Below are 18,343 nucleotides of genomic sequence, written 5' to 3' on the forward strand. Positions count from 1 at the left end.
AAAAAAAATGTTTCTGTTCTCCCGAATGTGGGAGGTCGAAATGTCATACGTTTAATTTTCTAACTTACACCGATACAAACATTCTTGGTAATTTGGGGCCTCCAACATTGGGGTGGTCATTACCTTTGAATTTTTTAAAATATATACTTACAGTCAATCGACAGACAACATGTGGTGGAGAGTAAGGGGCCGTCCATAAATGACGTCACGCACCTAGGGGGGGGGGGGTCAGACATTTGTAACGATGTGTGACGAGGGAGGGTTGAGTAATGTGACGTCACATCAAAATGCGCAACTTTAAATAAATAGACACCACGTTCTACTTATATTCTTGGTTCTTTCGGTAAAGTCACGTAGAAAGAACATTTTCTTTCTGTGGATTTCACACCTGATGATGATGATTGTCTGTGTTGCAGTCGAAACGTTGTGAGAATTTGTATTGTTTTATATTGAGATTATTTTATTATTTCCCTTCTACGTGACTTTACCGAAAGAACCAAGAATATGAATCCCTGCAGTCACGAAATATTTAAATCACGTTCTACTTAATTAAATAGACTTTTAAATAAATGTTTTCTCCGACAACATAAGAGTGCAGCGCCACATTAAATTCGCACTACAATGACAATAGTTTAAAGCGATTTGAAGCGTGTTTTATGGTTTGGGGGGGGGCAGAGCTTTGTGACGTCGTGTGACGAGGGGGGGGTCCAAAATCGCGTGACGTCATTTATGGACGGCCCCTAAAGCGTCGGTCCTCGTCTCTCCCACTCTCACCCAACATGGCGCCCTCCGCGTTACACCGCGCGGCCATCTTGGGCAGGGGCTAGGGCACAGTCACCCCGCCCCCCACTATCCCACCCTCACCCAACATGGCGCCCTATACGTCACAACCGCACGGCCATCTTGGGCAAGGGGCTGCGTTACGGTCACCCCGCGGACCCCACCCCTCATCCCCCCTCACCCAACATGGCGCCCCCGGAGCTGCACCGCGCGCCCTTTCCTCTCTACACCGTCGCCGTCCTCTCCGACAGCCTCGTCGTGGTGGGCGGCGGAGGCGGCGCGGCGAAGACGGGCATCAAGAACGCGCTGGTGAGGAGGGCGACGAGGGAGCGGCGGCGGCCGTCCGAGTTCGCCTCCTCCCCCCCCCACCACCCCGTGTACACGAAGCGAGGGCGAACGCCGGCGGCTTTCAGATTTCGCACAGCGCATCGGGCGTCTCGCCGCAACGCCGCGCCCCCATTGGCTGCGGCGCGACCACGCGGGGCCGCGGAGCCAATGGGGGCTTCGCGTTACGGCGGGCCGCGCTAATGTGCGCTGGGAATTGTGGATGGAGTGGGGTCGGTGCTTTTGATGTTTCTTGCCCGGCGCTGCGGGGTTGAACTTAGGGGGGGCCCGGTCCCCCTCGCTCCCCGTGCCCCCCTCACTCCCCTCGCTCCCCGTGCCCCCCCTAAGAGCGGCTGCCGTGGAGGGGTTGGTTGGGGGAGAGGCCCACGGGGTTGCGCGCTGTGCTGACGTGGCCCCCTCACGAGGCAGGCGATGGGGGCAGCAGCAGCTGTTGATGTTTGTTGTTGATGTTTGTTGTGTTGGGACACGTAATCCCCCTTGTTGTTGCTGCTGTACGACTCATGGGTGGAAAAAACCCGATTTTTCCAGCGGCAGGCATCGGGTTTTTTCTTTAATACAATTAAACCCGATTTCGGGGAATTAAAACCTGGTTTAATGAATACGAAACTCTGATCCAAGGCTCAGGCTGCTTCCTCGTCGGTGCTGCTGTCGTACTCGGGGGGGTCGTCGGGCACGGGGTAGTCGGGCACGGGGTAGTCGTAGAATGCGGCGGGCAGGTTGGTCTTGATGAACACGAGGTGCTTCTCCACAATCGTGGGCGCCAGTGAGTTCCTTAGCTTGGAATGGATGAAGCCCATCGTTGAGAAGTGCGGTTCTGCAATTACAACCAATTAAACCGGATTTCTCCCAATCTCAGATGATCGGGTTTAATATAAAAAGACAATTAAACCCGATTGTAAAAAACCCGACTGTGCCACCCTTGGTACGACTCGCTCTAGGCGGCGGACTTTGTCAACCCCCCACCACCCCCCACCACCCCCCACCACCCCCCACCACCACCCCCCACCACCACCCCCCACCACCACCCCCCACCACCACCCCCCACCACCACCCACCACCACCACCCACCACCCCCCACCACGAACACCACCCACCACCACCAACACCACCCACCACGAACACCACCCACCACGAACACCACCCACCACGAACACCACCCACCACCCACCACCACCCCCCACCTGCCGGATGAGAGCCCTTTCGTCCGCACTTGAACCCAGGCGGGTTCCCGGGTGGAGGAGGAGGGTTGGCGTAGTCGTGGCAGACTGCGTGACAACTGTGGAGTTTCCTCCACTGCCACTAACACGGCGGCAATGTGCCGAGTGCGTGGTGATCCGTCGCTCTAACGAGCACTGTCCAGTCGAGATTTGAAGCTTTCGTGACTGCGAGGATTCATACTCTTAGGTTTTTTCACTGAAGTCACGTAGGTAAAAATAAAAGTAAATAATAAAAATAATAGAAATAAAATAAATATTATTTTATTTCTATTATTATTTATATTAATTACTATTTTATTTCTATTATATTATTATTTCTATTTATATTATTTTTTATTTTAGCCTACGTGACTTTACAAAAAAAAATCTAAGAGTATGAGCACTATCCAGTCTCAATGCCTCGCGTGCTTGGCTTCTGATTTCTGCATAAGTCGGGCGAATTCTGGTTGATACGGACAATAGCTACTGCAACCTCATCATACGCACTTCAATTAACAATCACGAGCGCCGTCATCCTGCATTGTTAATACGTCCAATTGGAGAGGGGAGCGGTGGTGCAATAGTTGGCGCACTGCAGCAATGTAGATCGGGAGATGTGTAAGTTATACTGGTAGGAACCTCCTGGTTCCACCAGCCCACAGGGGATTATTGTGTCCGTCCGTCGTGCATACAAAAATGGGAGGGCTGGGTGGAGATGGGAGGGGTGGGGCTGGGTGGGGAGGGGCTGGGTGGGAGGGGTGGGGCTGGGTGGGGAGGGGCTGGTCACCCCGTGGTGCCCTTATAAAACTCAACGTTTAACCTACTCACGCCGGCTTGTGCCCGCCCTCACAGTCGGGCATATTTGCGGAATACACCACGCCGCCGTTGACCCTGGCCATTGACCGAGCAACCCAACGTTCCTACCAGCTCCCTCCGCAGGAATGTGTTTATTTCCCTGCCACGGCTGACAACGATGGAGAGTGATATACGCGGCATGTTGCGCATTCGGTACAGAGGCACGCTCCTCGTTCAGCGCGTTGCCTAAAGTCACTCGTGAGAGATGGAGGCGGGTTGGGGAGGCCTTCATCCAGCAGTGGATTGGCCATGGCTGCTGCACGTACGCTGGACTTCTTTCGCACCGTGCGTGGCCAACCGTGCTAATCGGAGGTGCGGGAAGTTCGCTGATCGAATTAATATTTATAGAGCAGCGCCTTCACTCAAGGCACGTGGCATCGCTTACAGAACGATTACACTACATTGGCACGTACAACTTATACTGTGCTCACATGTTTACCATAAACAATGATTCGCGTATCGTAGATCGCTCTTTACACGCAATAAGCGACTTGCATCACATCGTATCTCATTTGGAATGGGCACCCCCAGTGGCAGCTGGCCCTGAGCCCATAGGGCGACTCGGCATCGGCCTGCGAGCGGGCATTAGCTCCCAATAGGGAGCGATGTTTTGCTGTGTATAATCACTTTTGAGCAAGTTACACAACGCGTACAGTACACCCAATACGTACCCATTAGGGAGGTTGTCGAGACGAAGGACCGTGGTTGGGAGATGTTAACCACTTCACCCGGTATACAGGAGGGTTAGTGGGTTCGATCCCGACCCAGACGCCTGCTGTATACAGTAGTTGGAGGTTTCATGTTCTCCCTGTGGTCGCGTGGATTTTTCTCTCGCCACGTTTAGAAACGTGTTTCGAGTATTTGCTGTAAATGTCCACAAGATGAACCACTTCATTGGGTTATCATTTGTGGGCAGGTCGTTTCTGAAAAAGAGCTATAGAGTCCAGTGGGCCTGACCTGGTCAAATAAAAGATAGTTTAGTTGAAGAATATCGTCGGCAAATACGCCACAAACTAAAGGCTGTGATTTTGATTCAGCCGCTCGGCAATTTAAGCCGACAACTTCAGCGTTGTAGCCAAAGGAGGGAACGCAAACGAAAGTACGGCCAACACAGAGATGGAGCAGTGAAATTAGCTCGTGTGCAGGAGCTACATGCATTCATGTGTCACTGAACCATTAGGGATTGCGACGGTTGGGGGGGGGGGCTTCATCCTGCTGTGGATCGATCATGGCTAATGATGATAGCTCAATACCATACACTATCCATACAAAGATGCTAAATGTAGTCCAGTATACGCACACCCAATAACGTTTATATACACATTACACTCTTGATGCTTAATAATGTAGTATAATCACCATCAGCGATTTGTGTGGGTTTCTCTGATTCTAAAACTAGATTGATATTGTAACCTTTAGCATTATGAAGAGTATTGGAGATGCAGCATCTGCTTTCAATAGCCCATGTGTACGTATAATAGAATGTGCCTCTGTCATTTCATTATATCCGTCAAACACACTCCACCTGCTCGTGCATGTCCATACGTATTTGCCGATTTTTCAGGCATTCGTGAGATCAATAATTTAATGGGACACCGAGTCGAATGCCTTTGTGAAATCTACTCAAGTCAGATATTCAGTCTTGCAGTCTATTCTGAGCTCTCTTGTTAAAGGTTTATTTGACTGCCATGCTTCCTAGGCATCATCTCTTTGAACATAGTGCCTTTTTTAAAATCTGGTATACATTTCCTTTGTGAGTGTGGAGTAATACTATTTAACACAGAAATAAGTTTATTTATACATTGTATTCAAACTACATATTGGTGGGAAATCCTTCAGCATAGTGGTTCCTGCCTACTGTGGCATTAAGTGGGTCAATCCTGCGGTAAACCACTTTTGATGGCTTTGTGAGGATTTTATTTCGTGGCTCTGCTATTGGGTCTTAGCTTGATGTCTTTTTATAGAGTAACCTAATTCTCAGTAACCTAATTACATACATCAGGTGTAGCCCAAAACCTACATCTTGTGAGCAATTGATTGACTGCCGTCACATGTCGTTTTGTGGGGTCGTTTTTACTAAATACGATCCTTTTACGATAGAGCTGCTTCCAAAATGATTCACGTAATTGCGGGTTGTTTTGTTTTGGCCTTATTCATGTTCATTGCATGTCCATGTTGAGCAAAGTCTGCTTGCCCTTTCTTATTCTAAATTGATCTGTTACCCCACAAGGCAGGTGCATTCTGAAATGTAATTCCAGGTTTCTGCTTTCACAACTGGGTTTGCCACCAGCGATGGCAGGAGGAAATAAAAAGTGTAAGATAATTGTTTGAGCAATGCTGACATTCATAGGTGGCTTTAAGGAGCTCTGGTGACATAGCTTGACTGTAAGGTGCAAGGTTCAGAATCTGGGATGCTGAATTGGCTGTAAGACACTGAATTAAGAAGTAGCTGTCAGGAAGAGCAATCAGGAGATGACTTGTGCCTCTTTTTCCACTGCACAACCCAGTCACGTCGTGGCCATGTGGAGCCCCAGCACGGCTTGCGATCGCGCCAGGTTGATTTTCCATCACAGAATCGAAGCCATGCGGCTGGCATCACATGCACTGAATAAGTCGTGATGCACGTAGATCACCCAGTGATGACGTGAGTTCTACTGACATGCAATGAATACGCCGTTTACCCCGGGCGAAGATCTGCTTGGCCTCAAGCCAGATTAAATGTGTGTTGTGGGGTGAGCATCATACGGTTTGGTTCTGGTTCAGCTTAGCAAATAACCTGTGGGAAGACCCACGCTGGCTCATCTCAGATGCGCCAAGGGCTAAGGGGGCACCAGATACCGGTGAAGCAAAGAAGAGGGGGTTGTTGACGCTTCCCGTGGCCTGTGCCGACAGCACTTCCTGCGCGTGGAATGGATCTCGGGGCGACCCTCGGCCTCTCTCCTCTGCAGCCACGACACGCAAACGCGCGCCGTCATGAACCTGGCGGCATGCGCGCCCCTACCGCCCTCCATCGCCAACGCAAACAACGCCGCTCACGCTGCTGCCAACAATGCCAAGGGCCAGGGCAAGAAGGCAGGGGAGAAGGCGAGTCGCTTTATACAACTATGATCTTCTGCCTTGTTGAGCATGTGGTGTTCTCTCAAGCTATTGCCGCATGCTACTTCGTGCAAATCCTGAAGATCAAGTTCCTCCTTTCTGATTAGTTTTTTTGTTACTGCATGTTCTCTCGGTGTGCCTGTTCTATCATTACAAATGGTTTATATATTGTTTATGTATATACAGCGGTACCTCGGTATGCGTCGTTAATTCGTTCCAGAAGGTAGGACTTATACCGAAAATGACGTATACCAAACGAATTTTTCTCATAAGAAATAAAGGGAAAGGAAATAATCCGTTCCAGAGTATAAGAAATGATATTTTATATGTTATATTATACATTAATGGGGTTGTATAAAATAATTTACACTACTTGTTACTAAAATGCATACCTAAACTAAAATAAATGCATAAATAAATTATAATAAATTGAAATAAAAATTAAATTTAACATCACTTTTCCTTGTTGAGAGGAGTTGAATGAATTCACAAAAAATCACGTTAAAATGACAAAAAACACGTGAAAATTCAGAATTACAGCTAGGGTTGTGCACCAAACGAGATCTCCTGTACAGGCAGACTGAGGAGCGGCACTTTGTTTCAGTCGTGAACGGGGTCTACGCGGGGACATGGTGACTCATCCCGATCCATAGAAGTTCTAGCAAGTGCGTCGTATCCCACGCAAGACGTCGTATCCCAAGACATTTTTTTCTCGTCAAAACACGACGTGTACCAAATTCGACGTATTCCAAAGCGGTCGTATACCGAGGTATGACTGTACTGTAAATATAAGAAGGCATTTGTTAGAGCGTGGATAAATGCATCAGTTTCCACTTCATCAATGGTAGAAAAAGTAGAAACTGGCAGGCATCATGGTGCTTAATATTAATCTGCTCTCATATGGTTGGGTTGCCTCTAAATTAATTGTCATTCAGTTCTGTTTGAGATTCACGAAGAGTTACTCTGCGTGATAAGAGGCTACACGCACGTGTACAGCCCCTCTGTCAATCTACTGCTGGATCAAGACCACCCCACCCCATGTGGGTTATGGTGCCTATTTGACCATACTTCACCGTGCTGGTTAGTGCAGATTGAAGGCAAGGAGGGCGTAGGTTATGCAACATTAGTATAATGTATGTGTGTGTGTTGAACTTCTCACCGTATGTAGCCAACAACAATGGATGTTGGTGCTCTGCCCTCTACTGTCGATGATGTTGGCCACCAATCCAAGCACTATCCAGGCCCAACGTTGCTTGGCTGTCGAAATCGGACGACTTTGGTCGCATTGCGGATGATTTAAGCCACTGGAGCTATGCACTTTTAAATTTAGATTGAAGACTCATTTCTTTAGAACTGCTTTTTGTGTTTAGTTTGTTGTCCTTCCCCTGCACTTTTCCATTAGCATGGTTGGCTCCGTACGGTGCGAAAGAAGTTCAAAATACATACACTTGGTCGTTTAGGCTCATGGGACATACACAACTGTACAAAACAAGACAGCAAATTCCAGAAAGAATAAAAGTATCGGGCTATTGAATCGAACCACGATGCCCAATCGTGACGAGTCGTCGCATCGCTGGAGTGAGCGAACCTTCACATCCCTAGCGATGGTTATTGTTGATGATGTTAGCGCTCCTGCTGCTGCTGCTGCTAGTTGTGAATGGCGCTGTGTTGGTGGCGGTGTCGAGTAGGGCGGTGCGGCCGCGTTGGAGAGCGGCGTGCTGGCTGTCGGCATGGACGGGGACTGCCACGTCCTCCGCTATGACGAGGTGCCCGCCGAGAGCCGCGCAGCGCCGCCCGCCGGTGGGTGTCTCTCCCCGGGAGGGGGGGGGGGCGACATGGAGGATAACGGGGGCAAGAAGGAGTGCGACAATTGACCGTCTTCACGAATTCATGTTACTTTCTCAAGGCCTAGGGTGCCTGCATGGACCCACACAGATCTTTCATCAATCCACTGCTGGATGAGGGCCTCCTCATAGATGGAGCATCATTTTCTCCTAAACAAAGTCACGTGACAAAGGAGAGGTCTGTTTGCTCAACCTTAGACCATATAACGATGAATTGTTTAATCCATTTATATCGATTGTCACATTTATGATACAACATGTAATCATCGCTTCTTATTTTTGGAACTTTAATTTGCTTTAGCTATGCTAAGAATTCACCACGGGAATGAAACAATTACATGCTGACTAAACATAGAAACCATTTGTTTCTATATCCCGCTCCATGCTATGATAACAATAAACAGCATGGCACACCTCCTGGAAAACCACATTGCTTAAAGCGGTCGAGTATGAAATGCTTTCTAACCAAGGTTGAAAGGGTTCATGCAGAGCTCTGTCAGTCCGTCAGTCAATCTGTCCTTAACTGCAGGGGTGCATGATGACTGAATATTGACCAAATTGGTGGAAAGTTCTGTTGCTAGAAGGGACTTAAACCCTGTTCAAAACTGGAGAATTTGATCAAACGGGCGCCCTAACCTAGGAGACACAAACCAGAGCAAAAAATGACTTTTCAAATCTGTAAACGCATATTGCCTAAACAGATGTCCGTCAGCTTCCATGCTGCTCATCAAATAAAATTCTTCCGAGAAAACGCACGTTGGCACGCGTTACGAAATGCACGCCGATGCGTGATCCATTTGAATGCCTTACACAGAAAAGGGGCGGCAGAGGAAAAAGGGCAAGGCGGAGGGGGGCAAGACGGCGGAGGAGGGGAGCAAGACGGCGGAGGGCGAGACGCGTAACGAGACGCCGCAGCTCCAGCTGGAGAGCCTGCACGTGGTGCAGAGCGACGTGAGCGCCGACAGCGTGCAGAAGTCGGTCCGCTTCAACGCCGACTCGACGCTGCTCGCCACAGGCGGTGTGGACGGGCACGTGCGCGTATGGGAGGTACATCCTCACGCGGTGGGGGTGGGCGGTTGTTCGTTTGCCGTGCGCGTCGAGGGAGCGGCGTTTGCGCTTCTCCGATGCTTAACGTGCCGCTGTGCTGTGCTTGTGCAGTTCCCCGACATGAAGCTCTTGCATGACATCGAGGCTCACAAGGATGAGGTGGAAGACCTGGATTTTGGACCCAGCAACACGGTGGGGCTGTCGTACCTGTCGCACGTTCTGTTATTTACGGGGTATGCACATTATGGGCGCTGTTGAGAAATTTAAGTGGGCTGGAGCAGGACATGCCGGAGAGGATAATATCTGCAGAGGTGTAGCGATGAAACCAGGATCAGTTTATGGACAGGAGCGTGATGGATTGTGGCATTTCAGGACCATGACAGATCACAATGGAATGGGGGACGCCTGCATTTAGCGTCAGATAGACAAGGTTTTCACATCTCCTGTCGAGTAGTGCCGCAGTTCTGCAGGTTTTACGATAACTTTAAATCCCTGTCAGCTTACCAGCTGAAAACAATTAAATAGTCTCACTGAGAAAATGTTTAGTTCAATCAAGGATTCTATTACTGTTAATTAGCTCCGTTGCAATAAGTAAACTGAATATACCGTGGCCCTTGATGACCGGAGTTGTGCATCCTGTGGGTAGACCGTCACTGATGATGTCTGTGTGTGTGTTTCTGTGTCTTGGCACCTGCGAATGTGTGTGTGTGAACGTCGGGAGCAATAGCGTAGTGGTTAGTGCATTTCACTACAAACCCAGCGGCTTGATTCAATTCCGGGTCATGGCTGACGTGAGTGCCGAGTAATCTGAACCAGTCCAGGACCTCCTCGAGGTCAGCGGTGGCCAACTGGCGTCTCCCGAGCCGCATGCAGCTCTTTGATCCACCACGTGGGGCTCTACCGTAGAGGCACAATGTAGAACGTGCTGTCACAGTGGCAAAGAATAATAATGAATGTCTCCCGTGCTATACAGAAAACTGTCAATATTTACACTTGTACAGAAAACTTGGCTCTTTGCAGAACTCATGGGTGCTCTTTGGCTCTTGGGCTGTTACAGGTTGGCCACCCCTGCTCTAGGTCGACTCCATTAATTGCCTTCCTGGTGCAGTTTTAAATAAGCATTGGGCTGTCAAGGGCGGCCTTGCGTGGTTGCTGCTCACACCACCCCCTCATGCCTCAATGTGTGTGTGTGTGCATGTGTCTGTGTGTGCGTGTGTGCGTGTGTCTGTGTGTGCGTGCGTGTGTCTGTGGCGATGCGCGCGAGCAGTTGGTGTCCGTGGGGCGCGACTTCTCGTGCAGCGTCTGGCAGAAGGGGCTGCTCATGCTTGGCCTCGACTGGAGTAAAGCCAAGCCCGACGTTCCCGACAAGACGTACCGCTTCCGCGCCTGCAGGTGCCGCATCCGCTGGAAGCAACAAGTCCCTACAGCGGTCATACGTGGAAGGGCCGGGCAGCCTCCGAGCCTATGTCCATGTCAGCTATTTAAATACGAGATTTGGGATTTGGCTGCGTTATGCTTTCAGCACTGGACCCAGCGCCTTGGCGGGATTAACAATGGTGGATTGATGCAGGATAGGAATGTAGCTTAGAGCAGACTTATATTCATGTCTGGCCATATTTTCTGTTTATTTAAATTAGCGGCCTATTCTCAATGGTATTAACATCCGGACTCTTTCAGATATTACCACTCACAGATCTTAGTCATGACCATGAATCGAACTCAAGTTGCTGGGTTCATAACGCAGCGCGCTAACCACTGAGTCACTGCCCATTCACCGACCAGCACTGTGATCAAGCAGCCCCTGTCACCGTCGAGGTGTGGAGTGGCCTTCAGCAGGTGGTTGACAAAGGAGCACAAGTATTTTTTACACGCTTTTATTTAACTCACTCTGTTGTTGTTGTCGTTGTTGTTGTATCTTCAAATCTTGTAACTCAATTTTAACCCACTTCCCAATGTGGTATCGACTGCAAACTTGGTATACGTATGTCATACTGATGACAATACTATATTCTATCATAAAAAATATAAAATACATCTTTTTAAAAAAAAGTATATGTTATGTTTCGGCTTGGGTCTAATTGTCCACGGTAAACTGACGTTGGTTGTAATTGGCCACGGTCCCTTACGTTACGGCAAGCTTCGGGGCCACTTCCTGGAGTCGTGGAGTTCTTCCATTACTAGTACGGTACATTTCATTAAAGCGTGTTTTTTAAAAAGTTTTTTAAAAATATTACTTATTTTCATATATATACACACAAACCTGGCAATGACATCATGCCACTCAATGTGGTCGCACCACCAACATTTAGTGTTGCATCAATAACATAAACCCAACCCCACCCACTCTTTCCAGGAGATTAGTTTGTGAACATCAAAAAAGTTTTAAGTTTTCCAAACCTCCAAATGAAGGACCCTCATTGTGGCTATATTGACTAGAATGCATTATTATCATTTACTTTGTAATGATAATTTACAGGCCTTTGTCAATCCACTGCTAAGTGAACCTCAGGACCGGTTCGGACGTCACTCGCCACTGATGTTAACCTCGGTTAGGAATCAAACTTCCAGGTTCATAGAGCAATGCACTAACTACTGCGCCACCCCGACACATAAATTACTATAAATCATATTGAAACTACACACAGTACTGTGTAGGTTTTGTAACTATAAACCCCAATAGCCTGCACAGCATGGGGGGGAGGCCCTAATCCAGCGGTTAATTGACACAAGGATGCTGTAGCAACGTGTCTGTCCGTAACTTTAAAGTCTGTTTACCCATTAATAAAGCTTCACATTTGTGTGAGGAAACCCAGGACACAGCTTTTGTTTAGCGGGTTACATCCTTTTTAAATCCTTTATATTAAGTTCACTTGCTTGCTTGCGCGCATACGACCGTGCAAATCTTTCGGTCGTTTTTTAACCCACTTCCCGTGATCCAATCGAGCTGACATTTTGCACACAGACTCGTTGTGCGTGACAATTTATTTTCGTGAAATTTTTTTCTCCAAAATTTTACACTTTTTAGGATTTTTTTTTTTATATTTAATTACCAATTGCTTAATGGTGGCAGGCAATCATCTGACCCATAGATGGCAGCCATCTCAAGCCAGAAGACGAGAGGACTCTAGCCGCCCGTTTCAAAGACCAATGTGGGCTGGGTTGTGGCCCATTGAACACGCATATAAAGGATTTATAGTGAAAAACTTTGTTTTTACGGGTTAATTTTTTTAATCCCACCACGGGCAGCTTAGTCAGGCTATCGACCGCGGTCTTGTTGCCGGTGAAGCCGGTTCTATCGTCGGTAGAGCCGCTGACGGCGGTTGTGCTGTGGCGTCCCTTTGCCCTCCGGCACGGGTCTCCAGGTTTGGGCGTGTGGCCGATAGCCCCGACAAGGTGCGCCTCTACACGGTGCACATCCCGCACAAGCGCGAGCGTCGCCCCCCGCCCTGCTTCATCACCAAGTGGGAAGGGCAGAGCTTCCTGCCGCTCCTCACCGCGCCCTGCGGCACCGAGGTCGTGTCCACCTTCACCGTCAGGTACCAGTACCCGGAGGTTCGGGCCGGAAGGCACAGACGCACCAACGCTCAGAAACGTGCGAGCAGGCTGAGGATGAAAGCCAGGCTCGCAGACGCCCGGACACACGTGTGGACACACATGTAGCTGTTCGTTAATGTATTGATTAAGATGTTATTTTTTACACTCGCAATGCATGCGTTGAATTGTCAGACAGGTAGACAAAAACCTTGTTGTAAAAGCAGATACAAGCCTATTGCCTTGGACCAAATCATACAGAATGTGACCAGTCATCACAGATCAATATAGTTTTTTTGGGATATATAAAAGCACATTGCACGTAGGTAATGGAACAAATAAAATTATAATAAAAATGTGACAAAGGTGCTCGATTGAATTTAAATCATCATAAAATAAAATATATTCAGAGAAAGGTTTAGAAACTGTAAACTATTTTTATTTTACCAGGTAAGGCCCACAGCCATACAGCTCTTTTTCAGAAGTGACCTGGCCACAAATAACAGCTCAACGAAGTGGAAATCTATAGCAGCCAAATACTCTAAACGCATGTTTCTAAATGTGGAGAGAAAAACCGGAGGACCCAGAGAAAAACCCACGCGGCTACAGGGAGAGAGACATGCAAACTCCAAATAAACAGGCTTCAGGGTTGGGATTGAACCCACGATCTCCTGCATATCAGGCGAGGTAGTTAACATCTCGCCACCGTGTCATTTGTTAGGTGGCTATCTGCTTCCCTAAACGAGCCTGGGTAGGCTGCTCGTGCGAGTTCTGTTCGTGAGCCGGCACTGTTCATAGGGATGTTATTAGATTGTGTATTAAATGGAAATGAAGACGTGAACTCACCGTGGCTGCTGCTGCTGTTGCCCGATGTACACCCGCCTCTGGTCTGTGTGCAGCGAGTCGGGCACGTTCCTCGGACTGGGCACAGTGACGGGTTCCGTGGCCATCTACATTGCCTTCTCCCTGCAGGTGAGTCATTCATAACCGGAGCACACACCAGCCCCCCCCCCCACTCACCTTCAGTAAAGATAGCAATAAGAATGCTCTTTAATAACCCACCCTCAATTCATTTCGAGATAATTTTTGAATATGGATCTGCATTGGGATGTGTGGTTAATTCCACGAATGAGTGTTTGGCACTGAGGAAGAACCCACAGCAAGCGGAGAGAGATACCCATCCAGACGAGGAGATAATCTGGATTGAAGAATGCAGCGCAATATGTTGCCGCCTTCTCTTGGCTGTCTCGCGTCGACCTGGACTATAATCTCCGGTTCTGTATTGGATGGATTGTTATATCCACATATTGGATGAGGCTAGTAGTTTAAGTAAAAAAAATCACATACACCGAATGCTGTTTATAAACCAGTCAAATCATGTTGTCACCTACCAACTAATATTCATATTAAAGCCTGCGCCGCAAATTTACCTAGAAGATAGACAAAGATATACGCATCGCACGAACATCATCATCACCCGCAACATCATCTTCATCGACGAATACCGCCGTGACTCAGCCAGCGCGTGTCTGTGCGTATCGTGGCGGCGGGGGCGGGGCGGGGGGGGGAGCACCACGCTGAGCACGCGTTTGCCTCGCATGTGTCGAGCAGCAGGCGTACTACGTGCGCGAGACGCACGGCATCGTGGTGACGGAGCTGGCGTTTGTGGGCGACAAGGCGGGCAGGGGCGTGGCGCTGCGCGGAAGCAACGACGCTGCCATGCTGAGCGTCGGCGTGGACAGCCGCTGCAAGCTGCACATGCTGCCTCGACGCAGTGAGTGCCGGGGGAGGCGGGGATGGGGGCAGCAGCACGAGAGGGACATAGGGGCACGGGTGGAGGAGGGGGGGGGGGCCTCCAGGGACCAGGACCACGATCGGTCTCTCAGTTTCTAAGACAGTAGGCGTGCAATGAAGCATCGATTCATCAATGATTTTGTATCGGGTGGAGTGGTGGTGCGAGGGTGGGAGCACTGCATGATGAACCTGGCAGACCTGGCACGATGAACCCCGCACCTCCGATTAGCACGGTTGGCTACGTACGGTGTGAACTAAGTTCTACATACACGCGGCAAGTAAGAGTTCCGTTGTTGACCACGGCCAACATCGGTGGCAAGTTACACATGAAATGGGCCTGATTACCTTCCCCTCTTTACAAATCCACACTTGCCAGTGTGATGAAGTCGGGTCAAGCAACCCCCGTGATCAACATTTTATGGGGAGGCCTTCATATAGGAGTGGATTGACAAAGGGGAGTTAACTTATTCGAATAATTACCGTAAATATTGCGTGTTGTATGGACTGTAACTCGTGTGGCTACTATAGGCGCAACATTCACCACAGCAGAAGTTAACTGATTCCTGAATAGAATCACAAACCCGAATTGTGAATGTGCATGCAATGATGAAGGTCGTAACATTTTGCAGCCACTGCCCTTGGAGTCGTCACTTAATTGTAATATTTTATATGAGAACCAGCTACAGCTTGCTACAAGACTTATCTTGAAATGTATCCATTGTACAATTAACTCTGCCTCATTGTTCATGAATCTCAGTGGCGTCTTGCACGGTCTGCACTGTGGGATCGGTGGCTGGTCGTCTCACTGAGCCGTGTGACCCCGTGTGCTGTGTCTCAGCCATGCTGCCGGTGTGGCTGGTGCTGCTGTGCTGTGCCGGCCTGCTGGTGCTCACCATAATGCTCATCCAGCACTTCTTCCCGGGCTTCCTGTAACATCTGGCAGCACCGCAAGCCCCTCTCCTCTCATCATCCCCGCCACAACCCCCCATATCCGACACCACCTCCCGCAACACACGGATGCAGAGATACGTATGTGGAACAATGCCGATGCACCATCGGGCAGCAGCAGCCAGGTGGCGGAGGATGTCTTAACCGAACCCCACGGATACTCGGACACGGGGTCACGCGGACAACCCGTACGAAACGTGGCCGCTTGGAACTCGCAGCTGCCAACGGAAAACAAACGTCCTCACGCGCTGACCCATCTCACGTGCTGACCCATCTCACGTGCTGACCCATCTCACGTGCTGACCCATCTCACGCGCTGACCCATCTCACGCGCTGACCCATCTCACGCGCTGACCCATCGCAGCCGCGTGGACGCACAGCAGAGCGTCGGTGTGCGCACACACACGCAGGCGCAGCTTGTCTGCGGCAATCTCTGGGCGACTCGCGTTGTTTTCCTACGGCGCTCTGCATGGAGCCTTTCTGAGAAAAATCGTCCAAATGTGGTGCGCTCTCGGCATTGTGCGGCGGCGGCGGGTGGCGGTGGCTGTCGCGGCCGAACCGGGGGGCCCGATGTGGCACAGACGGCGGCCCGGCTCAGTTTGGCAGCTTCGCCGATTCGCACTAGCAAGCATGGCCTGGCACAGGCCGGAGAGCCACCCTGGATATATGGTGCGAGTAAAACCCACCTTTCCAAGACTCCGAATTCAGGAAAAGATATTTAAACGTTCTAAGTGAAAAAAATGCAATCTTTTGCGTACGGATAATTGTGTTGTGAGCGGTGAAATTTTACCAGCGCACCGTCTGGCGGCTGAGTTCCTGTTGAATTTTTAGATCATAATTATAATGGGGAATTCACAGCCCAGGTCTCAGTGCCCAACTTCCCAAACCACTTTAACACATAGGCTTTCGCGACCAATATTATCTATAATAGAGAATTTTTTTTGGGTTAGATTTCGTAAATATAAAGATGTCGTTAAACCCGCCACCACCCGACACAGCCAATTAGTAAGGATTGTGTTGGGTGGTGGTGGTTTGAGCGACACATTTACGCGATCTAACCCAAAAACCTCATATGGATTCCCAAACCACGTTGGCAGATTGCTGCCACGATCCATACATTTCCAGTAATTAGCGCCTTGTTTGCTCTCAACGCACGGCACTGGGCGGGCTGCGTGTTATGAGAGAGGCATCTTGCCTCTGTCAAGTCGTTGTTTTTGTAGTTCTGAGCCTTACAATTCGAAGAAACTCCTCCACGGCGGAGTGGACATGTGACTAACGTGCACCCTTCCCAGCGCACAATCGTATAGGGTCCTCAAGTAAAACGTGTCGAGGGGTTCGCCGGTTCGAAGCGCAGCTTGTGCACTTTAACACCGAGTGTGGCTGTAAAGGGCCCAGCTTGATATTGGCTGCAATTGGCGTTAAGTGTCGTCGCCAGACTTGTGGAGTTGTGTTTGCAGCAACACACCGGATTGTTTACAGACGCTTGCTGCTCTGGGACGGGAACCCCGCGGGTGATAGCAAGTGCCGTTCGAGTGTGGCTTCTGTGACCAAGAAGCCTCACACGAGGACTATTGAGTGTATTGGTGACAATTATCGACGGTATTTGCATGTTCATAGCTGTTAGGTTCATGATGGGGGCAGTCAAGAAAACAGTGGGAATCTTTAAATAATGGCGTTATTCTTATTCCTTGCATGGTAAGAGTATTGAAAACTTTGCGATTACTTTTAACCGCTTGATTCTTGCATTTTGACTGCATTCTCGTGTTTCCCAACGCTGGCGAAGGTGGAGAGCACAGATCCGGGAGCGTAGAAGTATAGTACAACAACGGAATTCGCTCCACTTTCGTAGCTTTATCAATCCAAATTCTATTCTGAAGTCAAGTGGAATGATGCACATTTGAAATGTTAGGGTTTAAAATGCCCAACCCTTGCTCCAGTACCTGTGCCGCTTGAGCTGTGCCAACGTAACGGATCACCCCTCAAAGGGGGGGGGGTCGGGGGTGGGGGGTGTGATTGTGGGGGGGGGGGGGCAGCTCCCAGTATCAACATTCGTCACGAGGGGGCGCGCGCGTCCTTAGCGTGCCCTGTGGATTCGCTTTTTCTTGAGGGTGTCGGCGCGAGTGGTAGAATCCCTGGGCAGAGCACAGCAGGCGATGCCACTGCACCAGGGGGCCGCAGGCTGCGGGTCACGAAGAGAAGGAGAGGATTGGGCTACGGGGGCTTTTCTTCTAATTCCACGCACCAGGTTTCCCCGAGCCAAACCGCGCTACGACCCCCTGGATATCCCCTCTCTTTACGCAGTCGCGTCTCCCCCGAATGGTAATGAGGAATTTCCATTCCACGTTTGCGGGAGCACAATTGTGTTGCTATCGCTCCTATAGCTCCTATCGCTCCTATAGCTCCTATAGTTCCTATAGCTCCTATAGTTCCTATAGCTCCTATAGCTCCTATAGTTCCTATAGCTCCTATAGCTCCTATAGATCCTATAGTTCCTATAGATCCTATCGCTCCTATAGCTCCTATCGCTCCTATAGTTCCTATAGCTCCTATCGCTTCTAAAGTTACGACCCTCCCGTTTTCTCCAACGTCGTTCACAGCTCGGTCACTGCGCCTCACCTTTGACCCCTGACCACAGCTAAATGGTCTCTGAACCCCCATGACCTCCCCCCCCCCATTGTCCCTCGTCCCATTTATCACAGATAACCACATTCCTACTAACGCCCCCTCCGCCCCTCCCCCAAATCTCCAAGAATTCCACGCACCTGCGGGGAGCGTCTGTCGTCATATTTTGCCGAGACCCCTTTGTGCAATGCACACACAAGCGGGGCACACGCTGCTGCCAGCTGAGCCACAAATTGATTGCAGGTGTTGCTAACTGCAGATGTGAAATGCCCCGAGGTGGTTGGT

At 49.6% G+C, this 18,343-nt stretch overlaps 1 protein-coding gene across 1 annotated transcript; it reads left to right on the forward strand.

Moving 5' to 3' along the window:
* Positions 1-944: 944 nt before the first annotated feature.
* PREB (prolactin regulatory element binding) lies at positions 945-17,420 on the forward strand. Its single transcript, XM_078862589.1, has 10 exons — positions 945-1,089; positions 6,069-6,260; positions 7,961-8,072; positions 8,931-9,163; positions 9,275-9,355; positions 10,431-10,555; positions 12,526-12,699; positions 13,594-13,666; positions 14,306-14,468; positions 15,327-17,420. Exons 1-10 carry the CDS (start codon positions 967-969, stop codon positions 15,419-15,421), a joined length of 1,371 nt encoding a protein of 456 aa, XP_078718715.1. The 5' UTR covers positions 945-966; the 3' UTR covers positions 15,422-17,420.
* The last annotated feature ends 923 nt before the right edge of the window (positions 17,421-18,343 follow it).

The sequence above is a fragment of the Lampetra fluviatilis genome, chromosome 14 (genome assembly GCF_964198595.1).
Source record: "Lampetra fluviatilis chromosome 14, kcLamFluv1.1, whole genome shotgun sequence".
Taxonomy (NCBI): domain Eukaryota; kingdom Metazoa; phylum Chordata; class Hyperoartia; order Petromyzontiformes; family Petromyzontidae; genus Lampetra; species Lampetra fluviatilis.

Excerpts from the sequence above, each read along its gene's own strand:
- PREB (XM_078862589.1), top strand. The coding sequence starts at position 967 with ATGGCGCCCCCGGAGCTGCACCGCGCGCCCTTTCCTCTCTACACCGTC. Across the intron at positions 6,261-7,960 it reads GCAAGAAGGCAGGGGAGAAG|GGCGGTGCGGCCGCGTTGGA; the intron begins GCGAGTCGCTTT and ends GGTGTCGAGTAG. Across the intron at positions 10,556-12,525 it reads TACCGCTTCCGCGCCTGCAG|GTTTGGGCGTGTGGCCGATA; the intron begins GTGCCGCATCCG and ends ACGGGTCTCCAG.